The 25,634-nt window shown below is 40.3% G+C and overlaps 1 protein-coding gene and 1 long non-coding RNA gene across 7 annotated transcripts in view; one reads left to right on the top strand and one right to left on the bottom strand.

Annotated features, from left to right (window-relative positions):
* The window catches only part of baiap2b (BAR/IMD domain containing adaptor protein 2b), a 174,495-nt gene that overhangs the window by 87,792 nt on the left and 61,069 nt on the right, over positions 1-25,634 (top strand). For 4 of the 6 annotated variants that reach the window (XM_024431506.2, XM_024431538.2, XM_024431529.2 and 1 more), the window contains 4 exons: positions 3,143-3,154; positions 3,796-3,857; positions 5,110-5,181; positions 8,202-8,339. In XM_024431506.2, the coding sequence (XP_024287274.2) occupies positions 3,143-3,154; positions 3,796-3,857; positions 5,110-5,181; positions 8,202-8,339 (284 nt within the window). The remainder of the gene's footprint in view (positions 1-3,142; positions 3,155-3,795; positions 3,858-5,109; positions 5,182-8,201; positions 8,340-25,634) is intronic. The other 2 variants (XM_024431514.2, XM_024431548.2) reach the window with 1 other exon arrangement.
* On the bottom strand, positions 22,546-25,404 carry LOC112257746. The gene is made up of 4 exons (XR_002954638.1): positions 25,105-25,404; positions 23,033-23,071; positions 22,916-22,941; positions 22,546-22,753 (listed from the first exon to the last, which is right to left on the bottom strand). It is a non-coding gene; the product is annotated as an uncharacterized LOC112257746 (long non-coding RNA).

The following is a 25,634-nucleotide window of genomic DNA, read 5'->3' on the forward strand; positions in this document are numbered from 1 at the left end:
ACATAACCTGAAAGGCCGCTGAGCAAGGTAGAAGCCACTGCTCCAAAACCGCCATAAAAAAAAAAACTACGGTTGTCCTACAAACCTGGTGTCTTACAAATCTGATTCAGTTACACCAGCTCTGTCAGGAGGAATGGGCCAGAATTCACCCAGCTTATTGTGGGAAGCTTGTGGAAAGCTTCCTGAAACATTTGACCCAAGATAAACAATTTAAAGGCAATTCTACCAAATACTAATTGAGTGTATGTAAACTTCTGACCCACTGGGAATGTGATGAAAGAAATACAAGCTGTAATAAATCATTCTCTCTACTATTATTCTGACATTTCACATTCTTAAAATAAAGTGATCCTAACTGACCTATGACAGGGAATTTTTACTAGGATTAAATGTCAGGAATTGTGAAAATCTGAGTTTAAATGTATTTGGCTAAGGTGTATGTACATTTCCGACTTCAACTGTATATGTGAGAAGGAATACAACATGGCTGCTGTGAAAGTGAACTGTTTATGCGTGATCAGGGTTGTATTCATTCCTTTTTAACTTTATTTTAAAAAATCCTTTGTGAACAGTAATGGCTGACATTTTATTTCAAACCTAGACTTTCAATTCTGTTACTAGGAAGAGATTTGTAGTAGTCACATCATTGTAGTCTTGTAGATTTGTAGTAGTCACACCTAGACACCATCAGAATCCACAGTTCTTACCTTTCTAACCAAATCAAATGTTATTTGTCACATACACATGGTTAGCAGATGTTAATGCGAGTGTAGCGAAATGCTTGTGCTTCTAGTTCCGACAATGCAGTAATAACCAACGAGTAATCTAGCTAACAATTCCAAAACTACTACCTTATACACACAAGTGTAAAGGGATAAAGAATATGTACATAAAGATATATGAATGAGTGATGGTACAGAGCGGCATAGGCACGATGCAGTAGATGGTATCGAGTACAGTATAAAGATATGAGATAGTTTAAAGTGGCTAGTGATACATGTATTACAAAAAGATGCAGTAGATGATATAGAGTACAGTATATACGTATACATATGAGATAAATAATGTATTAAGTAGCATTATATAGTAGTATTATATTAAGTAGCATTGTTTAACGTGGCTAGTGATATATTTTACATCAATTTCCATCAATTCCCATTATTAAAGTGGCTGGAGTTGAGTCAGTGTGTTGGCAGCAGCCACTCAATGTTAGTGGTGGCTGTTTAACAGTCTGATGGCCTTGAGATAGAAGCTGTTTTTCAGTCTCTCAGTCCCAGCTTTGATGCACCTGTACTGACCTCGCCTTCTGGATAGCGGGGTGAACAGGCAGTGGCTCGGGTGGTTGTTGTCCTTGATGATCTTTATGGCCTTCCTGTGACATCGGGTGGTGTAGGTGTCCTGGAAGGCAGGTAATTTGCCCCCGGTGATGCGTTGTGCAGACCTCACTACCCTCTGGAGAGCCTTACGGTTGTGGGCGGAGCAGTTGCCGTACCAGGCGGTGATACAGCCCGACAGGATGCTCTCGGTTGTGCATCTGTAGAAGTTTGTGAGTGCTTTTGGTGACAAGCCAAATTTCTTCAGCCTCATGAGTTTGAAGAGGCGCTGCTGCGCCTTCTTCACGATGCTGTCTGTGTGGGTGGACCAATTCAGTTTGTCTGTGATGTGTATGCCGAGGAACTTAAAACTTGCTACCCTCTCCACTACTGTTCCATCGATGTGGATAGGGGGGTGTTCCCTCTGATGTTTCCTGAAGTCCACAATCATCTCCTTAGTTTTGTTGACGTTGAGTGTGAGGTTATTTTCCTGACACCACACTCCGAGGGCCCTCACCTCCTCCCTGTAGGCCGTCTCGTCGTTGTTGGTAATCAAGCCTACCACTGTTGTGTCGCCCGCAAACTTGATGATTGAGTTGGAGGCGTGCGTGGCCACGCAGTCGTGGGTGAACAGGGAGTACAGGAGAGGGCTCAGTACGCACCCTTGTGGGGCCCCAGTGTTGAGGATCAGCGGGATGGAGATGTTGTTACCTACCCTCACCACCTGGGGGCGGCCCGTCAGGAAGTCTAGTACCCAGTTGCACAGGGCGGGGTCGAGACCCAGGGTCTCGAGCTTGATGACGAGTTTGGAGGGTACTATGGTGTTAAATGCTGAGCTGTAGTCAATGAACAGCATTCTCACAACAGTACTAAGCATGTGTTAGTAGGACTTATATTTTTTAAACCTAAATGTACTTTATCAGGGTTGTATACAATATTATGTGTTGTTTAGAAAGTGCCACCAGCGGGTGTAAGAGTTTAAGATTTTTTAAGTGTGTGCATTGTGCAGTTAACAATATAATCTCTAAGCCAATAAACTCATATGTTGTGTGCACTGTAACAGTTTTGCATAACATGCTGTTTTTGTAGAATTGAAAATGTCGAATCCGGTCCAAACCTTGTTAGAAGGGACCTTAATGTTTTCCAAACCTTCCCTACTCCTAAATCCCCTTCTCATTTAGAGTCGTAGCTTGATGACCTCAACACCTCCTGATAAGCCTCCCTATGCTGTGATGTCGTAAAAGAAAGCCCCATAGAGATCCTATTAAATTAATTCGTATTCTAATTCCTAATTCTATGGAAAGCCCCCCTCTAGAATGTTCTCTTAGAATGTTCTCCTTACTTCTTTCTTTCCACATGGGAAGGATCATCATGTTCCCTTAGTTTTACTCTCTACCCTCAGCTCTTCTTCTCCTTTCTAACGTGTTTAATAACCTAAATTACTGAACTCAGAACGCCACTGACCACATATTATACAGCAAATGATGTCAGGGTAGGGCAGTGTGTTACATAGAAATAGAGAGGGTGCGGTGAGATTGGAAATTAGAATTCTTTGATTTATATATGGATAATGAATAGATTCCAATAAGTCGTCTCCCTTTGAATGTCTGCTAAGTCAATATTTGAGTGAACACAATCACTGTTTGTGTGTGGAACCCTTTCATGTGTCTCATTCTTTTATCTGGGGAACCTATTTGGAAACCTGTCTTGTCTCGTTTCTCTGGGGTAGTTTGATCTGTCACTGTCTCTCCAGTTCTTTAGCCTTCTATTCGTTCTTTGCTCAAACTAGATCTTTTTGTTCCTTTTTTTACAATGCATTGCATATTCAGAAGAGGCAGCATGTAGGTATCTTAAAATGACACGCATTATATCTCCCTGCATGAATCACCCTTTACTTTCTGTTTGTTTTATTTTCAACTTTTCTCTTGGTTCTGCTTTTTTTGTTTGAAGTATTTTTATGTTGTTTTATTTAATGCAAAGCACTATATCTTAGTATAAAGAAGTACTCATTAATTTGTGGAAGTTTCATTTGATTTCTTTCTCATAATATGACAAATTTGTACTGAATATATGGAGTATTTGTGCTGTATGTTCTCAGTACTAGTAAAATGAGCTAATATTACCATGACTACTTTCATTCATTTTTACAGACAGAGTTGTGTCTTTAGATATCTTGTTTAGCTCGTGACTTTCTTACATTCTCTGTTTCTGTTTTTATATTTGTGTTCTATTCTTTTAAGTTTACAATGTTTTTAGTTCCGTGACTTGACTGATGTTCCATCCTGTTCATTCCCATCCTCTCCTCCCTCGTCTCCCTCCCTCACTCCACCTGACTTCCAAGTGTTTTGTGTGGCTGCATGGTCTGGTTTTTGCACGTTGATGTAGCTTTCAGCGACACACATAATATTTAATATCATTCTGTCTCTTTCTTTCTCCCTCTCTCTCTTTTCCCCATTTTCTTTCCCGTGTGTTCTCTCTTTAGGGGACGTTCTCTTTCAGATGGCTGAGGTCCACAGACAGATCCAGATGCAGCTTGAAGATATGGTGAGAAGAATACAGGACCATGATCAGGATGATGAAGGCTTATTGTCTCTTACATTTGCTCTGGCATCTCAACTCTAGTATCACCCAATCACAATCTATACCAGGAGCTAACTAAGTATTTTGCTAATCCTCGTTTTAAAGCCATTGCCTGAAAATATGAAGATACTGTGCAATGCTTGAATTCAAAGGAGCAGAGCTCTACTACGCACACACAAACAATGGACTACTGGCCTCTTAACTATTGTTTTTATACACACTTACATCTCGTCTGTTCCTGCTCTTACAGCACACAGCCAACTTCTAGAATTTAAGAAAATATTATTGCTTCAGACTTTGCTTCAGACTACTAAGACAAAAAGAGAAGAAAAGAGACCGAAGGGTTTTGATACAGTTTCAGTCTCGAATCGCACCCTATTCCCTGTGCAGTGCACTACCTTTGACTAAGCTCTGGTAAAAAATAATGTACTTTATAAGTAATAGGGTACCATTTGGGACACAGTAACTTTAAGGGCCCTTTAGAAAGAGCAGTACTCCAAAGCAGAGCGAAGTGGACTTTCTTGTTTTTATTAATTAGAGTCCCTCTGTCATCTGAAGACACCACCTCAGCATGTGTTAATCTGGGATGTTTCATTATTTAGAGGCACCATTGATTCAGTTGTTTTGTAGTTTGTTTTCAGTTCCGCCTGGTCTGGGACTGGAGATAACTCTGCTATTTGTCTCTATTGACGCAAAAGTCAATTGTCAACATACACACTCTTAGGAAAAAAGTTTCCAAAATGCTTCTTCGGCTGTCCCCATAGGATAACACTGTCTGGTTCCAGGTAGAACCCTTTTTGGTTCCATGTAGAACTATTTTGGGTTCAAAAAGGGTTTTTCAAATAGTTCTCATATGGGGACAACACTTTTTTTACTGAGAGTACACAGGCACGTGTTCACACACACATAAATAACCTCAACATTGGCATGAATTTTGACATAATTTACATACCGGTGCTATACAACCTCCCCTAATCCTTTGAGTGTGTTAGTTTTGATGTCACGACAAACGTCTCTCTCCAAGTCATGTTGACACCACAACACACGCTGACAGCCAGCCAGACTAGTCAATTTTTTTTTTAAACAAACAAGTCTGGTTTGGAAGTTGAGAACATAACAACCTGAAGCAGGTTCTATTCCTGTCTGTGTTGGTGATGAGATGTGTGGGTGTATCTTATGTTATCATTAACTCTTTGGAGTCCTTTCTGTCCTCTAGCTGAAGTCTTTCCACAATGAGCTTTTGACAGAGCTGGAGAAGAAGGTGGAGCTGGATGCACGCTACCTAAATGTGAGTGTCCTCCTAGGAAAGGTCATTCATTGTTGTCTCCCATTCATTCACTGTAGTAACTCCTTGCTATTTAGCACCCTCTAAATATACCTTTAGGTGTGTTCTCACCTTCACTCTATGGTAATGGTTATAGGTTGATGGCCCTTACAAATATAGCTTATTATGACCTATAATTATTCTTAGTTACTAACTGTGTTCTCATGACATTACAGCAGAGTTCATTTAATTTTTAGTTCAGATTGATATAATGCCTCTATATACTTCTGTGTCAGTGGTGTGTGTATTCTGAAGTGAATGCCTCATTAACAAAGAGTTGAAGCAGACTAGTGCTTTTAATTGTATTTTAAGTCAGCTAGCTAGGCCTCCTTATGGAGCAGCAGGAACCAGGGTAGGATCCAAATTCTCATCAAATCATCAGTTAGAGACAAACTCCACAGCTTTCTGACAATTTCCCACAGGTTTTAATCATAACCACTCAGCAATAAAGTTACATGAATTACTTTCTTCTCTTACTTTCCGCTCCATGAATTACTGGCTATTACCCATTTTAGGAAAATACAAAGATGTAGAAGTTTGAGTTTAATTAAAGCGATAAACACATTTCTAGAGATATTTGAAGTGTTGGATTTGTTTCTTGAGGTTTTCCTTTCTTTTTCAAAGCTTTCCCAGACAACGTCTGTAGAATTGGGAATAAATAAAGGCCTACTATGAATGTCATCCCACTGAAACATCCCTTTAAATGAAAGTGTCATTTCTGGATGCTCACAAAATAAAATCTGTACCAGAGTCACTAATTTAATAATACTGTAGCATCTATTTGAAATTTGAAATATTTACCTCATCAGTTCATTTGAGGGCATTTTTGGCATGCTGGCATATGCTGCCCTTCTCTTGCTCTGCTCTGTTAATTCAGCATTGACAAAAGTAATTAGCCACGCTCAGCTAGGTTTTTCCATCAGACAGAAATAAAAGATTGGAAATATTGTTTTGCGGCCACCAGAAAGGCAGGCAGGCAGGCAACCCATTCGCTTTTATTATGCTATATTGCATCAATCAGTGAATAAAAGGTGGTCAGGTGGATTGAAATGGGACCAAACAAATAACTTAATTGGTACAGCACTAGTTTAGGGTAGCCAATGACTGTATACACAAAAAAAAGTGCTAGTTAGTACCAACATGTTTTTTTTTATTTTGTCCCTGTAGGGGAAAACTTTTGATATTGGTTCTTTGGATAACAATTTGTATAATTGCAGACAGTTATTTTTTTATTTTACTAGGCAAGATCAGTTAAGAACAAATTATTATTTTCAATGACTGCCTAGGAACAGTGGGTTAACTGCCTGTTCAGGGGCAGAACGACAGATTTGTACCTTGTCAGCTCAAGGGTTTGAACTTGCAACCTTCCGGTTACTAGTCCACCACTCTAACCACTAGGCTACCCTGTTATACCAGGAACCAGAGGGTTCTTCATTACATTGTTAAATATTTCCCGGCTACTGGTAAGGGACAGTACGCTTCTTTATTCTGATTAATTAGGAGTTAACCTCACTTGGGATTTTAACTCATAACCTCACTGTTGCTAGCGACCTGAATTTCCTGCTACACCACTGGGTGTGTGGGTATGATAAAGATTAATAAAGATTAGAACCAGTAGAAATGATTTAATTTGTCCCTATGGGGGAACCCTTTTGGGTGCTACGTAGAACCCTTCAATTTTTTTTGTAGAACCATCTCATGAAGAACCCATTGGTTCCAGGTTTCTGTAATTTGTCCCTATGGGGGAACCCTTTTTGGTGCCCCATAGAACCCTTTAATTTGTACCTGTAGGGAAACCCGTTGGAGATCCATTTAGAACCCTCTCATGAAAAACCCTCTGGTTCCAGGTAGAACCAATGACAGATTCTACAGTTACACAGTTACAATACTTCAGATGGACTTATGGCAGACACTGTTAAAAACTACCTGAAATTTGGCATTATGTTACCAGCTACTGAGTTGCACAAAAAATACAGGAACAATTTATATTGTATTTTTACAGTTGAATTTAGGCGTTATTGTTGTAAAATGACAGAATGCTGCTGTATGCTGATTACAGTACACTCTTGTAAATTATTATATTTATTATATTCTATATTATTATATTTATTTATATTTAATTTTACAGGATAAATATTACAGTGAAATCATGTAAATGTTGTTTCGTCCGTGTTGTCAGATTGGACTTGATTCTGGGCAACCTTTAGCAAAATTGCAGAAATGTATTCTTACCGTTAAATCTGTGGCCAATCGTTTTCATGGCCTGGCAGGAGCATTGGGCCAATAACCGAAAGGTTGCTGGATCGAATCCCAGAGCTAACAAAGTAAACATCTGTTGTTCTGCCCCTTAGCAAAGCAGTTAACCCACTGTTCCCCGTGCGTCGATGACGTCGATGTCAATTTAAGGCAGCCCTCCACACCTCTCTGATTCATAGGGGTTAAATGCGGAAGACACATTTTAGATGAACGCATTCAGTTGTACAACTGACTAGGTATCCCCCTTTACCTTTTTATATTCCTTTGGTGGCATAGCAGTTCAAATCCGAGTTGAGGTTTATAATATTACTTATCCTGTACAATTACAGAACTTACGGCAGTTCATTAAATCAGGTCATTAAATCAAGTGTAGTCCCAAGTAATCAGCATTCAGTAGCATACTGTCCTTTTACAGCAATAACACCTTAATTCAGCTGTGTTATTGCAGTAACTTGCTGTTGTTTAAAGTACTTTTACTGCAAACAGTAGCCGTAGCGTAACATGAAATTACAGGAACTTTTTTAACGGTTTAGCATTTCATGGAATGAAATCAAAACATTTTGGAGAGGGGAAGAACTGGTCGGTTCTTCACAACCATCTCAATGGTAAATAACCCTTCCAGATACGCAAAGGAAAATGGTTACCCATATCACCCTGAAGAAGATAACCCCTCGATAACTTTTTTTCTGTGTAGAGCTTTTAAAGCTGAATCTATACTCCCCCTACAGGCTGCTCTGAGGAAGTACCAGATGGAGCACAAGAGTAAAGGAGAGAGTCTGGAGAAGTGTCAGGATGAACTGAAGAAGCTACGCAGGAAGAGCCAGGGCAGCAAGAACACCTCTAAGTACGGAGACAAGGAGATGCAGGTGAGTGACTGGGGGATGAGGAGGGAGACTGTGGGGGAGGCAGGGGGAGTGAAGAGGGAGAAGGACCTCAGGTTTGTATTGCTACTGTGAATGAACAGACAGACTGGGTCCCTAGTCAGCCTAGAGATGATGCAGTGCCAGCTGGTGGGTCAAAAGGTCACCGTAGGGGAAGGTGGTGAGGACACTACTACTACTACTACTGCTACTGACTCTGAGCCAGAGAAATATCATACTATTGGCCACAGCCCAGCAGGTGTCAGAAATGGGTAGCCGATCAAATCCAAAAGGGGTTTTAGGCTGAGTAAGTATCTTATGGACCCTTTCACTGAAGCAGAGCACTTTGTCCATGACTAAAATGCAAAACTTGCAGTGTATTTGAGGTTTAAAAGGCTTCTGAAGTTTGTAATTTCCACTTTGAAATGTCAGACTTAATTTCCCCTTACAAAAAATGTATCAACTTCTACAAAGATAACCATTTATTATAATCCACATAATAATTCACATTTCCTTTTGCTGGAGGATTCTTTTCCTGCTGTAGTAAACTGGCCCAATTTTAGATCCTACATCTGTGGCTCTGTGACTGACTTGTGCTGATGACTGGAGGGGTAACGCCTGGATCACATCGACATCGTCATTGCATTTTGGTGCACGAGAAGTACATTAATATCCATAGATAAATATCCATGTTTGCCTTGCAGCATTGCAGAGGCAGTTGCAGTGCATTCTTTGTCCTGTGGATATAACCAACATGTGCATCAAACTGTATGTGTAGACTTGACATAAATGGTAGCAAAAGGTAAATGTTGAACTTTTTTTGAACACATATCCAGTAAAGATGTTGGATTACATAATGAAAAGGTTTGACTGCAGAATTTATTATGCATCATTGATGACGCTGTTGATCTAATCGAGGCGTAATAGAGGTACCCTCTATTGGGCCCGTGGTCTGTGGGACTCAGACCGCCCAGAACCAAGCTCACTGAGAAGAGAGAGTGGGTGGAGAGAGAAAGCAGGAGAGAAAGCAAGTGAGATGGGGCTGCAGGGGAAGAGGCAGACTGATTTGAATGTATTGTGGATGTCACTGGTCTGCCGCTGACCCAGGAAATAAGAAATACCTAATGTTACATAACATATCAATTGGGTGTTAGAGGAGCAGTGGTACATCAATTATTCACCCTGGTTTAACACCACGGTCTTCTCTCATTTCTATTTTTAATCAATAGATGTTTTCTAATCGTATTGCATTGGGTGTGTGCCTGCATTAGAGGTAGGTTAGTATATAATTTATATTGCACAGTCTTCTCTGATTCCAATTTATTTATTCAGTTGTCAGTTCAAAAATGCAACTGGCAACTGAAAATCGAAGTTGAATGATTTCTTTTGTGAATCCATTGGTTTGACTTCAGCGTTTAGAAAAGATGAGTATTGTACATTTATTCTGTAGCTAAGGGCAGTGGGTTTCCCTTTGTTGAGACAGACACTGTAGATGAGTAATATCCTTCTGTCTGTCTCTCTCTCTCTCTCTATTCAATTTCAATTTAAGGGCTTTGTTGGCATGGGAAACTTATGTTTACATTGCCAAAGCAAGGGAAATAGATAATAAACAAAGGTGAAATGAACAATAAAAAAATTAGCAGTGAACATTACACACACAAAGTTTACAAAGAATAAAGCTATTTCAAATGTCATTATGTTTATATATAGTGTTGTAATGACGTACAAATAATTAAAGTACAAAAGGTAAAATAAATAAACATAAACATAGGTTGTACTTATAATGGTGTTTGTTCTTCACTGATTGCTCTTTTCTTGTGGCAACAGGTCACAAATCTTGCTGCTGTGATGCCTGTCAGGGAAATTCTAGAGGAAGAGAGAGAATGTAGATTCTTCCAACAACAACTTTATTATAAGATTTGCAAAAATTAAGCAATCAACATCACCAAGAATGGTTCAGAGTTGAAAGCTTAACTTCTTCGATATCTTCGATATAGGGGGCGCTCTTTTAATTTTTGGATAAAAAAACGTTCCCGTTTTAAACAAGATATTTTGTCACGAAAAGATGCTCAACTATGCATATAATTGACAGCTTTGGAAAGAAAACACTCTGACGTTTCCAAAACTGCAAAGATATTATCTGTGAGTGCCACAGAACTTTCAAACAGGAAATGCCCCAGATTTTGAAGGCGCTGTGTTCCAATGTCTCCTTATATGGCTGTGAATGCGCCAGGAATGAGCTTACACTTTCTGTCGTTTCCCCAAGGTGTCTGCAGCATTGTGATGTATTTGTAGGCATATCATTGGAAGATTGACCATTTTACACTACATCTACCAGGTGCTCGCTTGGGGTCCTCTGTTGCAATTATTGCGTAATCTCCAGCTGCGTGTATTTTTCCATTTGCTTCCGAGGAGAAACCCAACTGCCACGAATGATTTATCATCGAATAGATATGTGAAAAACACCTTGAGGATTGATTCTAAACAACGTTTGCCATGTTTCTGTCGATATTATGGAGTTAATTTGGAAAAAAGTTTGGCGTTGTAATGACTGAATTTTCGGGTTTTTTTCTTAGCCAAACATGATGAACAAAACGGAGCGATTTCTCCTACACAAATAATCTTTTTGGGAAAAACTGAACATTTGCTATCTAACTGAGAGTCTGCTCATTGAAAACATCCGAAGTTCTTCAAAGGTAAATGATTTTATTTGAATGCTTTTCTTGTTTTTGTGAAAATGTTGCCTGCTGAATGCTAGGCTTAATGCTATGCTAGCTATCAATACTCTTACACAAATGCTTGTGTAGCTATGGTTGAAAAGCATATTTTGAAAATCTGAGATGACAGTGTTGTTAACAAAAGCCTAAGCTTGTGACTGAATATATTTCTTTCATTTCATTTGCGATTTTCATGAATAGTTAACGTTGCATTATGGTAATGAGCTTGAGGCTTTGATTACGCTCCCGGATAGGGGATTGCTCGACGCAAGAAGTTAACAAACATAGCCAGGTCTCTGCTTTTATAGAGAAAATACAACCCCTTTCTGTATACGTGGCAGTCAGCAGATATTGTGTAAAAGGTAATAAGTTGTCTGTGCAGACTTTAAGATTGCATGAGGTTGATAGCCCGAGGGCTCAACCGTCTAACTGCATTCACAACAACAAACCCTATATTGTACTCCTTTCTGCAAGGTTCCATACATGTGACTTTCTGTAGATAGTAAACCCACAGGATTTCACATGCTGCGGTTGCACCCAAACGTCTCTTAGCTGTAAGTTACCCTCACCCAGTCTTATGACTAAGTCACACCAAGACAAGTTTGTATCAGGTTAGAAAAAACACTAACACATAACGAGACTATTCTTTAAGCAGAAAAACATGGCATAGCATGACAAATTATGTCATTTTCCATGACATTTCCTCCCTTTTGAGACTAAGTCTCAACCTGATAGAAAATTACATACAAGCATGTTCATTAAACAAGCATTGACATGAGGAAAAAGAGGAAAAGGAAATACTTTTCTTACACTTAGCACATAACAATTTGTAAATGATCGTTGTCATTAAGTTTCAAACGTTCACATAGTGCAAAAAATAGGGAAAAGAACATATGAATATAAACATCGGTACATGTTTTATCACCACACACAAGGCAATCACTTCGTTGAGACTGTTCATATTGCCACAGGGTCATCATGACGGTTGGCCCTTAACTCTACCTTGGGAGCACCATTCACATAACCCCCACTGTGAACATGGACTATGGACATGCTGCAACATTAACTCCATGTTTTAACCTTGGTTTTATGGATTATCATCATCTTCATCCACCATGTAATCAGACATAGGAAATAAATCAGGTAAATAGGGTTCTGAGGCATCTCCTTCAGGGGTCAGTAATGGCATGGCAAGAATAGTCTCAACGGCTTTGCAGCACAATTTCTTAACATAAATTATAATAAGCATTATTGAAGAAAAAAAAACTAAGCCATAAATCAACCAATGAAATATTGTAGCTCCCATAACACCAAATAATGGCTGAACCGATCCAAACAGATTTCAATCGTTGTCTGGTTGGAGTTCGTTTGTGAGATCACTGTTGAGGTTTTTCAGATGTTACACTACCATAGTCAAGTTACCCTCACCGTCGGGGTATGAATGTACAGCAATGGTCACCTATCATTTTGCACACTCCCCCCTCCCGTTCTAGCAACATGTAATGCGTTACCCTATTCTGTATAGCCGTGAGGCGAGCGGCTTGCAATTCCGGTCTTATTATTGAAAATCCTGAAGTGGCTAAATTTACCAAAGATGAAAAATGATATCCTAATAAAGCTAAATCATGGGCATTCTCCGATGCTCCATACCAAGGAATGAAGCTGTGCTAAAACCTTTCAGGTTTCGAGGATCGTCATGACTCAATTGGAACATAATTTAATTGTGAAATGCTCCTTCTAACCCATCTTAATCTGCTTGGAATGGAGGAGTTGGTTTTATGCATTACAACAATGGATATATTTAGTTTACCAAAAACACAGCACCCTGTCCAATTTGTCAGTAAATAAAGATATGCCTTATTACCACAGATCCAATAATGATCAGTAACCGTGGCTGAGCCATATTGATGTGGAGAGTAAATGTATATTTCTGTCTGAAGAGCGGTGTACCCCACATTCAGTTTAACGGTAATGCTGGAAGCTTATGTTCCATTCATCCAGCTACATCCTATTGGGAAGACACGGTAATTAACACATGTTGACATTCCCAGATAGGATTCATTGAATTGTGGTATGGAGATATTACTTGGGTTGTGACAATGGCAGGTTCGGAATGGGGTTCGCCGGGGTTGGATTAGAATAGGCTCTGGTACACGGTGTCTGGGTTCTAAAATAATTTTGGTACACCGACGTGTACAATCAAATCAGCCTCTCATATCTTTTGTCAATGAAAAATCACCATTAATGCATTTTTCCCAAAGTTTTACCCTGTGAAGGTTTACCCCATGAAGTTAAATTTGATAAGAGCACTTCCAGTGAACATAGTGTCATTAACCTTTCTAGGGCAGGGGTTCCGCTAGAAAAGGCAGCGCGCGGAATTCAAAAATATGTTTTTGAAATATGTAACTTTCACACATTAACAAGTCCAAGTCCAAATAAAGGTGAAATAAATATAAAAATAAATAAATAAAAATACAGCAAATGAAAGATGAACATCTTGTTAATCTACACATCGTGTCCGATTTCAAAAATGCTTTACAGCGAAAGCACAACATATGACTATGTTAGGTCAGAGCCAAGTCACAAAAACACACACAGCCATTTTCCAGCCAAAGATAGGACTCACAAAAAGCAGAAATAGAGATAAAAATGAATCACTAACCTTTGATGATCTTCATCAGATGACACTCATAGGACATCATGTTACACAATACATGTATGTTTTGTTTGATAATGTGAATATTTATATCAAAAGTTAACATTGGCGCGTTACGTGCAGTAATGTTTTGATTCCAAAACATCCGGTGATTTTGCAGAAATACTCATAATAAACATTGATAAAAGATGCAAGGTTTATTCACAGAATTAAAACCCAAAACAGCCAGAGGAATATCCAAAATTTTGGCGTCAACAGAAGCTAGAAAAAACACTATAAATATTCACTTACCCTTGATGATCTTCATCAGAAGGCACTCCCAGGAATCCCAGTTCGACAATAAATTACTGATTTGTTCCATAAAGCCCATCATTTAGCCACTTGTTGTTAGTGTATTCAGCCCAGTAATCCATCTTCATGAGGCGCGAGCACTTCCTCCAGACAAAAACTCGAAAAGTTCCATTACAGTCCGTATAAACAAGTCAAATGAGGTATGCAATCAATCTTTAGGATGTTTTAACATAAATCACCAATAAGGTTCCAACCGGAGAATTTCATTGTCTGAAGAAAAGCCTTGGAACGAGAGCAAACTCTGTCGGTAGCGCGCGTCATGAGACCGAGTCTCTCTGCCAGACCACTCACTCAAGAGTTATTATGAGCCCCTCCTTTATAGTAGAATCCTCAAACCAGTTTCTAAAGACAGTGACATCTAGTGGAAGCCATAGGAAGTGCATCCTCATTCATATCTCACTGGGATTTCAATAGGCACTGTTTTCCTGTTTGGATTTCTTCTCAGGTTTTTGCCTGCCACATGAGTTCTGTTATACTCACAGACATCATTCAAAAATTTTTAGAAACTTCAGAGTGTTTTCTATCCAATACTAATAATAATATGCATATATTAGCATCTGGGACAGCGTAGGAGGCAGTCCAGTCTGGGCACGCTATTCATCCAAAAGTGAAAATGCTGCCCCCTATCCCAAAAAGGTTCATGCTGGCCTCAACTGAATACTATAAGAATGGTGAAATCGCTGAGTGTGGAAAAAGACTACATAGATAGGAGGTGTTTTCTACCATCAGTTCAGTTTTTAGTGTATGATTAAGCAGTGACCACCAAGTGTTTTCCTCATGATCCGGCCGTGATGCTTGTCAAGTGGATGCATCGACCTCCTGCTTCTTCTTGTATTGGAGCGGCAATTATTTGCAGGACTCCTGTCCTGAGCCTGCCGTTGGCTCGAGCTGGCTCCTCCAATGGCATCTGGGGTTGCCTACAATGGACCATCTTCATCTGGGTTGTGGGGCACCTGCAGTGGCTGGCGTGAACCCACGTAGACCTCTGTGCAAAGGTCCTTGATGACCAGCCAATCACTTGGCTGAAGTTTGTGAAGTGGTCCTCCCTTTGATTCAGGTAAAGCCACTTTTCCCCTGGGTAAAATAGACTTCAGAACATTGTTACGTACAGTACAGTAACTTAGTGGCTTTTTCTTGGCAACTCTGCCTCGAAGGCCAGCATCCCAGAGTCACCTCTTCACTGTTGACATTGAGACTGGTGTTTTGTGGGTACTATTTAATGAAGCTGCCAGTTAAGGACTTGTGAGGAAACTGTTTCTCAAACTAGACACTCTAATGTACTTGTCCTCTTGCTTAGTTGTGCACCGGGGCCTCTCACTTCTCTTTTTATTCTGGTTATTGCCAGTTTGCGCTGTTCAGTGAAGGGAGTAGTACACAGCATTTTACGAGATCTTCAGTTTCTTGGAAATTTCTCGCATGGAATAGCCTTCATTTCTCAGACTGATGAGTTTCAGAAGGAAGTATTTGTTTCTGGACATTTTGAGCCTGTAATCGAACCAACAAATGCTGATGCTCCAGATACTCAACTAGTCTAAAGAAGGCCAGTTTTATTGCTTCTTTAATCAAAACAACTGTTTTCAGTTGTGCTAACATAATTGCAAAAGGGTTTTCTAATGATCAATTAGCCTTTTAAAATGATAAACTTGGGTTAGCTAACACAATGTGCCATTGGAACACAGGAGTGATGGTTTCTGATAATGGGCCTCTGTACGCCTATGTAGATATTCCATAAAAAATCAGCTGTTTCCAGCTACAATAGTCATTTACAACATAAACAATGTCTACACTGTATTTCTGATCAATTTGATGTTATTTTAATGGACAAAAAATGTGCTTTTCCTTAAAAAATAAGGACATTTCTAAGTGACCCCAAATTTTTGAACAATAGTGTACATCAGAGGCATTACTGTTACCCATGGCAATCCTGTCTCAGCCATCAGTTTAGTCAATTTCATTTTCAGCATTTGGTTGGCCCTCTCTACGAGACCACCACTGGACGGATGATAACTGCAATGTGTTCTCAGGTCAATTTGCAAACTTTCAGAGATGTTCTGAATAACAATATTTTAAAAATGAGAGCTGTTGTCTGATGTTAATTTACATGGCAGACCCCACCTAGGGATGATTTCCCTTAGTAGGTTCTTTGCCACAGCCATTGCTGGCATGCTTACAAGGAAATGATTCTACCCATTTGGAGAAGGCATCAACTGCAACCAGGTAGTGCTTATACCCCTGGCATAGATTAAGCTCAATGAAGTCCATCATTATGTGCTCAAAAGGTCCTTCAGACATTGGGTGGGCTGACATAGGCATCGGAATGCCTCTGCCTGCATTGTTAGTCATGCAAATCAAATACTTGGCACAAAATTGCTCCTGCAAAACAGAAAATCCAGGAGCAAACCAAATATTATGTACAATTTCTACAACTCCCCCCTTTGACACATGGTCTTGGCCATGTGCCAACTTAGCCACATAGAGGAAGCAAGATCTGGGTAAAACGGGAAGGCCATTTGGCCCATGCCAGAGGTTCCTCAGTGTGTCAAAGGAACACTTCTTCCTCCACTGTCTCACCTCCCCAGGCCCTGCACCTGATTGCCGATCAGAAACATCCTACAATGAAAACATATTTGCAGCAGAAACAGATAGTGAAACTATTTGGAGAGTGGGGGAAACAATAGACATGGCAGCTGCTTTCGCAGCCATATCAGCCATAGCATGTCCTTTAGCGACAGGGTCAGACGCGTTAGTGTGAGCTTGACCATTGCAGACAGAAATGGATGTAGGCAAGAGAATGGTTTCCAACAGGTTCGCAATCAGTTTAGAATGTGAAATTGTCTTACCAGATGAAGTAAAGAACCCACGATGCTGCCCCAATGTTCCAAAATCCTGCACCACCCCGAACACATATCCGCTATCAGTATAAATGGTAACAGTTTTATCCTTAGCTAGAATGCACGCCCTAGTCAGTGCAAACAATTCTGCAGCCTGATCTGACAGACGTGATGGCTGTTTTGCACTCTCTAAAGTATCAACAGCAGTAGTGACTGCGTAGGCCACCAATGGTTCACCCTGTGGTGACTTTTGGGCAGAGCCATCAACAAACAGCTTCAGGTCAGCATTCAGTATTGGCACGTCAGAGAGGTCAGGGCGGGGTTTGCAGACCTGGTCCACAAGGACAGCACAATAATTTGGCTCCCCATCAGCGTCAGTTGGCAAAAGAGTATCAGGGTTAAGAACAGTACAACATTTAAGAGTCACATGAGACATTGTCAACAACACATTCTGATAATGCACGAGCCGTGCTGGAGTGAGATGGGCGGTCCGTGCCTGTGAGATAAGAACATGGACAGCATGAGGAACTTAAACAGTTAATGAGCACATTGCAACAATGCTAGCACAAGCTAACACTGCTAGCACAAGCTAACACTGCGGCAGGGTAGCGTAGTGGTTAGAGTGTTGGACTAGTAACCGATAGGTTGCAAGTTCAAATCCCCGAGCTGACAAGGTACAAATCTGTAGTTCTACCCCTGAACAGGCACTTAACCCACTGTTCCTAGGCCATCATTGAAAATGAGAATTTGTTCTTAGCTGACTTTCCTAGTTAAATAAAGGTCAAATAGAAATGTAGCAGCTGCTACAGCCCTGCGACAACATACCAACCCTTTTATCACACTGTCAAGTCTTTTAGAATAGTAAGCAACAGACCATTGCTTCCCACCATGGTCCAGAGTGAGGACAGTTGACATAAAACCATTTTTCTCGCAAACAGATGAAATGGTTTAGAGTGATCTGGCAAACCTAAACAATGAGAAGAGGTTAGAAATTGTTTCAATTTGTCAACTGCTTCAGGTGTGACTTCTTCTGAGTGACTTCAGCATAATCAGGTAGCCAGGCTCTACAATAGCCTGCCATTCCTGTGAGTGTCATCATGTGCTGTTTTGTAACTGGCTGTGATATCGAGAGAATTTCAGCCACACACTCCAAACCCAATTTCCAACCATTAGTTGTAATGTCATGTCCCAGATATTTAACTGTTTGGGAAACAAGTTGTAACTTTTTCTTTGAAACTTTGTGGCCATTTTCAGCAAGAAACACTAACAGAGCTCTGGTGTTAACTTCACAAGCTTGATGGGTTTCAGAACACAGTAACCGGTCATCGACATACTGTATTAACATGCTCCTATAGTATTGTAATGGGGTTTGAAACCCATCTAAAATTTTGAGATCTTGCCAAAGGCAGCAGAAAAATACTGAAGCATAAAGGAAAATGAACAGGGAGATTCAGAGTAAGTTCCTTGGTCTGGTGCCCAAGTCCAATCGCCCAATGTCATATTTACATTTACATACACCTGTTTAGTTGGTTTAGCCAAATACATTTAAACATGTACAAAAAATTCACAATTCCTGACATTTAACTCATCTGTTCAAAGTAAAATATTCCCTGTTTTAGCTATCGATACATGTGGCACCTTGTCACTAAATACATACAACAAAGTCAATTTGGATCACTGTTTTAGGTCAATTTGGATCACCACTTTATTTTAAGAATGTGAACTGTCAGAATAACGGTAGAGAGGGATTTATTTCAGCTTTTATTTTCTTCATCACATTCCCAGTGAGTCAGAAGTTTACATACAGTCAATTAGTATTTGGTAGCTTAAATAGTTTAACTTACCACTAGGCGACCATGCCGTTGGATGAATTTTGGCCCATTCCTCCTGACAGCTGGTGTAACTGAGTCAGGTTTGTAGGCCTCCTTGATCGCACACGCTTTTTCCATTCTGCCCACACATTTTATATTGGATTGAAGGCAGGGCTTTCTGATGGCCACTCCAATACCTTGACTTTGTTGTCCTTAAGCCATTTGCCACAACTTTGGAAGTATGTTTGGGGTCATTGTCCATTTGGAAGACCCATTTGCGACCAAGCTTTAACTTCCTGACTGATGTCTTGAGATGTTGCTTCAATATATCCACATAATTTTCCTGCCTCATGATGCCATCTATAATGTGAAGTGATTCAGTCCTCCTGCAGCAAAGCACCCCCACAACATGATGCTGCCAACCCCAAGCTTCACGGTTGGGATGGTGTTCTTCAGCTTGCAAGCATCCCCCTTTTTTCTCCAAACATGACGATGGTCATTATAGCCAAACAGTTCTATTCTTGTTTCATCAGACCAGAGAACATTTCTCCAAAAAGTACGATCTTTGTCCCCATGTGCAGTTGCAAACCGGTCTGGCTTTTTTTATGGAGGTTTTGGAGCAGTGGCTTTTTCCTTGCTTAGCGGCCTTTCAGGTTATGTCGATATAGGACTCGTGTTACTGTGGATATAGATACTTTTGTACCTTTTTCCTCCAGCATCTTCACAGGGTCCTTTGCTGTTGTTCTGGGATTGATTTGCACTTTTTGCACCAAAGTACGTTAATCTCTAGGAGACAGAATGCATCTCCTTCCTGAGCGGTATGATGACTGCGTGTTCCCATGGTGTTTATACTTGTGTACTATTGTTTCTACAGATGAATGTGGTACCTTCAGGCGTATGGAAATTGCTCCCAAGGATGAACCAGACTTGTGGATTTCTAAACATTTCTTTTGATTTTCCAATGATGTCTAGCAAAGAAGCACTGAGTTTGAAGGTAGGCCTTGAAATACATCCAGGGGTACAACTCCAATTGACTCAAATGATGTCAATTAGCCTAGCTTCTAAAGCCATGACATCATTTTCTGGAATTTCCCAAGCTGTTTCACGGCACAGTCAACTCAGGGTATGTAATCTTCTGACCCACTGGAATTCTGAAACAGTGAATTATAAGTGAAATAGTCTGTCTGTAAACAATTATTGGAAAAATGACTTGTGTCATGCACAAAGTAGATGTCCTAACCGACTTGCCAAAACTATAGTTTGTTAACAATAAATTTTTGGAGTGGTTAAAAAACAAGTTTTAATGACTCCAACCTAAGTGTATGTACTTTGATCCCTGTCAGCCAATGTTGTTCATAATCTAAATCTCTTGTCACTGGTGAGAAATGTTTGGTGCAATGTAAGTCTGTGACATAAAACTGCCTTTCTGTTTCCAACAACTGCAAGCATTTAAGAATTTAGTCAGTTGGGTCATAATGACCCATCAATATCTTGTACGTCCCATGCATAGTACAAATCACACGTTGAGACCGTTTCGGACAATATCATGAGATGACATGTCTCCTGAGGCTATACAACAGTGAGGCCTTTTCCTTTACAAAGAATATGAATTCTCAATTTACAGAGAAGATCTCTTCCTGCCAAATTTATAAAACAACATGCAGAACAAAATGAATTGTTGGTTTATGCATGTGTTGTCAATGACTATTTCATAGTCACTCCCAAGGCTCCTACAGTGGTGACTCATTCATTTGACATGTGAGGTTTGGACATAGATTTAGAATTTATGACAGACATTGCAGTGCGAGTATCTACTAGTATCACCATTGACTTTGCTGCGTGGTAGGGGTGGACATCGATGGTGGACTATGTTCCCAGAGTCCATCAACACCAGAGTCGGGTGGTGCATGGAACAGATTTACACTGCTCATGGGCCACCTCCGAGGGGTCTGCTGGTAGAGCTGCGGTGCGGGAGACGGCTGAGTGAGCTGCTGTTGGTGCAGTGGATACAGGGTTATAATAGGGGGGTGGAATGTCATTATCATCAACAACATCCCTGTTTCTCCTTCTTTTCTTACCATCCCTGTTTCTTCTTCTTACTTTATTTCACCCTTATTCCTTTAACTTTCCTCTCTGACTGCCTTTTGGCTTCCCTCTCCCACTTTCTAAACTTGCCCCAATCTATTAGACATGCCTTGCCTTTCTTGGTTTCCTCAAACTTCTCCAATTTCTTTCTACATTCTGCTAATAAAACTTCACTCAATGTGCCTTTTTAAGGCAAAATCTGCTACTTTGTGCCAGAGCGGTACCTATTCCAGATTATCCCTGCCCCATTTTTTTAAACAACAGTGTTTAATTAGAAAGGAATGTCTTCCTTCCTTTAAATATATATATATATATAATTATTCTATGTCATTTTAAATTATATACTCACATGGTAGTTCCTCCTACAGTGGTTCCTCCTTTAAAAGTTGTCATACTGCAGCACACCCTGCCTGCTGATGCAGCATTCTGTGGCACGTCATTTAATTCTCAGCCATTTCTTCTGTTACTGCAAGTTATTGCTAGTTTGACCACCAGAGGGCATCTTTGAGAAGCATTTGATTGTATTGTCATTACCAGAGTATTTAAATCCTTTTTTGCAACAACATAGTATATGGGATTGATTTTAAGAAATTTGGCTTAATTGATTTGATTAATATTATGGTGTTTGTCAGTTTGTAAATTCAGACCGTTTCGCTCTTGGAGCGCACACTGGATGTTCGGGCCAAGGAGTAGGGTTGATTTGTGCGTTCTGGTCTTACAACGGCAGTCAAGCACCCAAGCTAACGTTGAGACCACTCTGAACATTTTACCCGCCCTAGCAAGGCTGGTAAGGCAGTTTTCGTGACTGTAAATGTGCTGCTGGAAACTATTTAATTACGCTTTTTTTCCAACATTTACTGACACCGGCGGGTGTTGAGCGTAATTATTCTGCGCTGTGGTACACTCAGATGAGAATGCTCTGAAATCCGATGAGATAGTAGGCTGGACAAATTACATTTTTAACAATGTTATTTTCTGATAAAAAGTCATCATGAAAAAACAAGCCTTATTTTAGTGCATTTTTCACCCTGCCAGCTCCGATTAGTTCTATTGAGCACTGTGGCACCAACTCGCCTTCCGAACGTTCTATTCCCAGCTTATTGTTCAACGTCACAATGACTGCTTCACTGTTGTTGGCTATGAGACCTGCTCATGTTGTTTTATAGTTAAAATGTAAACATCAAAATGTAAACAACAAAAATAATATTGGAACTCTGCGGTCTTCCCATCCCACCACTCCAGGCAACCATAGACTTACCTAGAATACTATACTACACACAACCCCATCAATCTACAAAACCCCTAGACAAGACAAACACATAATCACCCATGTCACACCCTGGCCTGACCAAAATAATAAAGAAAACACAAATTACTAAGGCCAGGGCGTGACACTGTGGTATTTCACCCAATTGATATCGGAGTTTAGCAAAATTGGATTTGTTTTCAAATTCTTTGTGGGTCTGTGTAATCTGAGGGAAATATGTGTCTCTAATACAGTCTAAAAAGAAAAGGTTCCTGGAGTATCCTTTAGGTGTTCTTCACACTGAAACTGTGGGGGAACATCTGTAAGTTCTTTGAATAACTGTTTAAAAGGGTTCTTCAAAGAACCCCTTTTAATGGATCCTTCAAATAACCTTTTGAAGAACCTTTTGGGGTACGTTTTTTAACTACCCCTCCTCCCCTTATTATTATTATTAATAATAATGAATAATAATAATAATACCCATAACAATAACACAATATTTTAGTTATCAGTGTTTATTATGATTTTAGTGGCAAAGCAGAATTTTAAAAATCTAAATACGAGGTAAACTCCCAGCAGTCCCAATATCAATGGTTATATCCTCTGGCGTGTTGATGTTAATGTGTTGATGTTCTCCATATCCACAGCCAGAATGATTTTGCAGTGTATGGTGATCAAACAGGTTTCCTGTTATATTCATCAAAGGTGTAGGGAGGGTTAAGTCTGTGAATCCAACAAATAGTAATTATACAGATGATTAACAAAACATGCACACGACAGAACCTTGGTATTTGTGGTGAATGTGAATGAAAAAAACTGTTTTAATAATGGTTTTCATACAGATACCTTGTGATCTGCATAACATACCAATACCAATTAACATACCTTTGAATGCCTCCTCGTCTGTACACCTGCAGACACAGAGACAGAAGTGAGCAGTTCAGTCATCAGCACACAATTCAGCTAGTCTTCAACATATTCTTATAGCCTATATATTCTTACCTCTTTGTTGATTGATATCCATTGAAATGTGTCCATTTTCTGTTTTAGAAAGATTGGCACACATATGAAAATAGTATCACCATAAAACAATATCAATTTAGATCATACAAGGGTCAAACCTTACCTTAAATTGAGGAGATCTTTACATTTTTCAGTTAAGTGCCTACTCCTGCTGTCCTTTCAAATCAAAAATGTTTCAGTCGGGCTGTTAGGTTCCTGCAAGAACCCAGACCAACTAAGGAGGTTCCTTGATGAACCCCACCTTATATGGGGTTCTTGGGAGAACCAATTGGGGGGCATTTTCAGTGCCAAGAACCCTATGGTTATTTGAAGAACTTTAGGATCTTAGAAAAACTCTTGTTGAACCACACATTTTTTGAATGTATGGTCATACATTTGGCGGGAGGTTAGGAAGTGCAGCTCAGTTTCCACCTCATTTTGTGGGTGGTGTGGACATAGCCTGTCTCCGCTTGAGAGCCAGGTCTGCCTTCGGCAGACTTTCTCTATAGCAAGGCTATGCTCACTGAGTCTGTACATAGTCAAAGATTTCCTACATTTTGGGTCATTCACAGTGGTCAGGTATTCTGCCACTGTGTACTCACTGTTTAGGGCCAAATAGCATTCTAGTTTGCGCTGTTTTTTTGTAAAACCTTTCCAATGTGTCAAGTAATTATCTTTGTGTTTGCTCATGATTTGGTTGGGTCTAATTGTGTTGCTGCCCTGGGGTTCTATGGGGTCTGTTTATGTTTGTGAAGAAAGCCCCAGGACCTGCTTGCTTAGGGGCTCTTCTCTGGGTTAATTTCTCTGTAGGTGATGGCTTTTAATGGAAGGTTTAGTCTCTCTCTGTCTCTATGTCTCTTTCTCTCTGTCTCTCTCTCTCTCTACCTCTATTCTTCTTTTGCTCTCTCTTGCTGCCTTAGGCTCTGGTAACTGCGAGGAGGAACGATCACAGAATGTCTCTAAATAGTAGAAACAAACCACATCAGCCCATGTTTCATCCCTACAGCCTCTGGGTGATTTACAATGTGAGCAGAGTGGTAAAGCCAATCAAACAGCTCATTAGCAAGTTATAATAACAACTCTGTGAGAGTGAAACTGCACATGGTGCTGCCGTGTGAAAACAAGAGAGATCGAATTGACTCATGCCACACGAACACAAGTATGCACGCACGCACGCACACACACACACACACACACACACACACACACACACACACACACACACACACACACACACACACACACACACACACACACACACACACACACACACACACACACACACACACACACACACACACACACACACACACACACACACACACACACACACACACACACACACACACACACACACATTTCAGGTCCCTCTGCATTGGAACCGTTAGCTTGATGGCGTCAGAGCTGATGGGGTGGTAGTGCGTCAGAAAGAAACACAGAGGCAGTGTGTGTGTTGACTACTGAGGGCCCCAGTCCCTCAGGCTGATGTGGGGAGAATGAAAGAGATGCTATGGTGCCACTGCTGACTCAGTCTCTGTAGAGACAGACAGAGCAGAATGTTAGAGAGAGAAAGATCGAGAGAGGGAGGGAGGGAAAATTAGAGAGTGAGAGGGGGAGGGGGGGTCTGGGTTTGTTCTGTTCTGCTGCAGTTCCGTTATTTTCTTCAATTATTCAAACCAGTTTCTCCCTTCCTCTTTCCCCCAACTATCTATTTCTCTCTCCTGCTCTCACCCTCTCTGTACTCCTCTTTCTCTCTCTCATTCCCACTTTTATTTCTCCATCCCTCCCTGTTCCACTGTGTGATCTCTTTTCTGAATGATCCATTTCTTGTTGTCATGTTAATAAGTCAGTTGGATGTAAATTCTTAAAGGGTTTTGTAGGGAGGAACTCCACAACATCAGAGGAAGCTGTGCTCTGACAGTCTGACAAAAGATCAAGCTTAGTCCTCGGCTTGACATAAATAAAAGATGATTCTAGGAATCAAGTTCCATTTGAGTCAATATTAAACTAATCTCTTTGTACTGCAGGTATCAAGGAACTGACTGGTTAATAATCTAGTTTTAAAAGTTTACCTTCATGGAATCTGACATTTCCGTTGACATACATTTCAGTATGGAGCCATTTGTATTTCGTAATCCATTTAGCTGAGGTTTGACATTTCCTTTTCAGATCTCTCTTCTCTCTCTCCATTGTTAGACTAAAGCATGTGTCAAGGGGCATAATATAAAATATATTGTTTTATACTCTCTATTCCAAATCCTTCCAAATCCTTCATTCCCCAGACATGTGACTCGTGATCGAGTTGTGTTATATTCCTTCCATATGACCCTTTGTTCTTAGCCCTCTGAAACCCCTGGAGTTCAGCCCCCTTTCTCTTCCTGTTGAATCTGCTTCCTGTCAACACAAACCAGGAGTCCCATGCTCCCCCACCACCACCGTTAAGGCTTCTGGGTCGACTACAGTTAGGTTTAGGGACAAAGCCAGAACGTATAGGAACCTTCAATGTTTTTCTCCTCATTTTGTTAAGGACAAGAGGTAGGACACAAAGTATTAAGGAAATACAATTGAGAGTCACCCCCAGGCTGTGCGTGTATGTGGGGCA

This window comes from Oncorhynchus tshawytscha, linkage group LG01, assembly GCF_018296145.1.
Source record: "Oncorhynchus tshawytscha isolate Ot180627B linkage group LG01, Otsh_v2.0, whole genome shotgun sequence".
Lineage (NCBI taxonomy): Eukaryota > Metazoa > Chordata > Actinopteri > Salmoniformes > Salmonidae > Oncorhynchus > Oncorhynchus tshawytscha.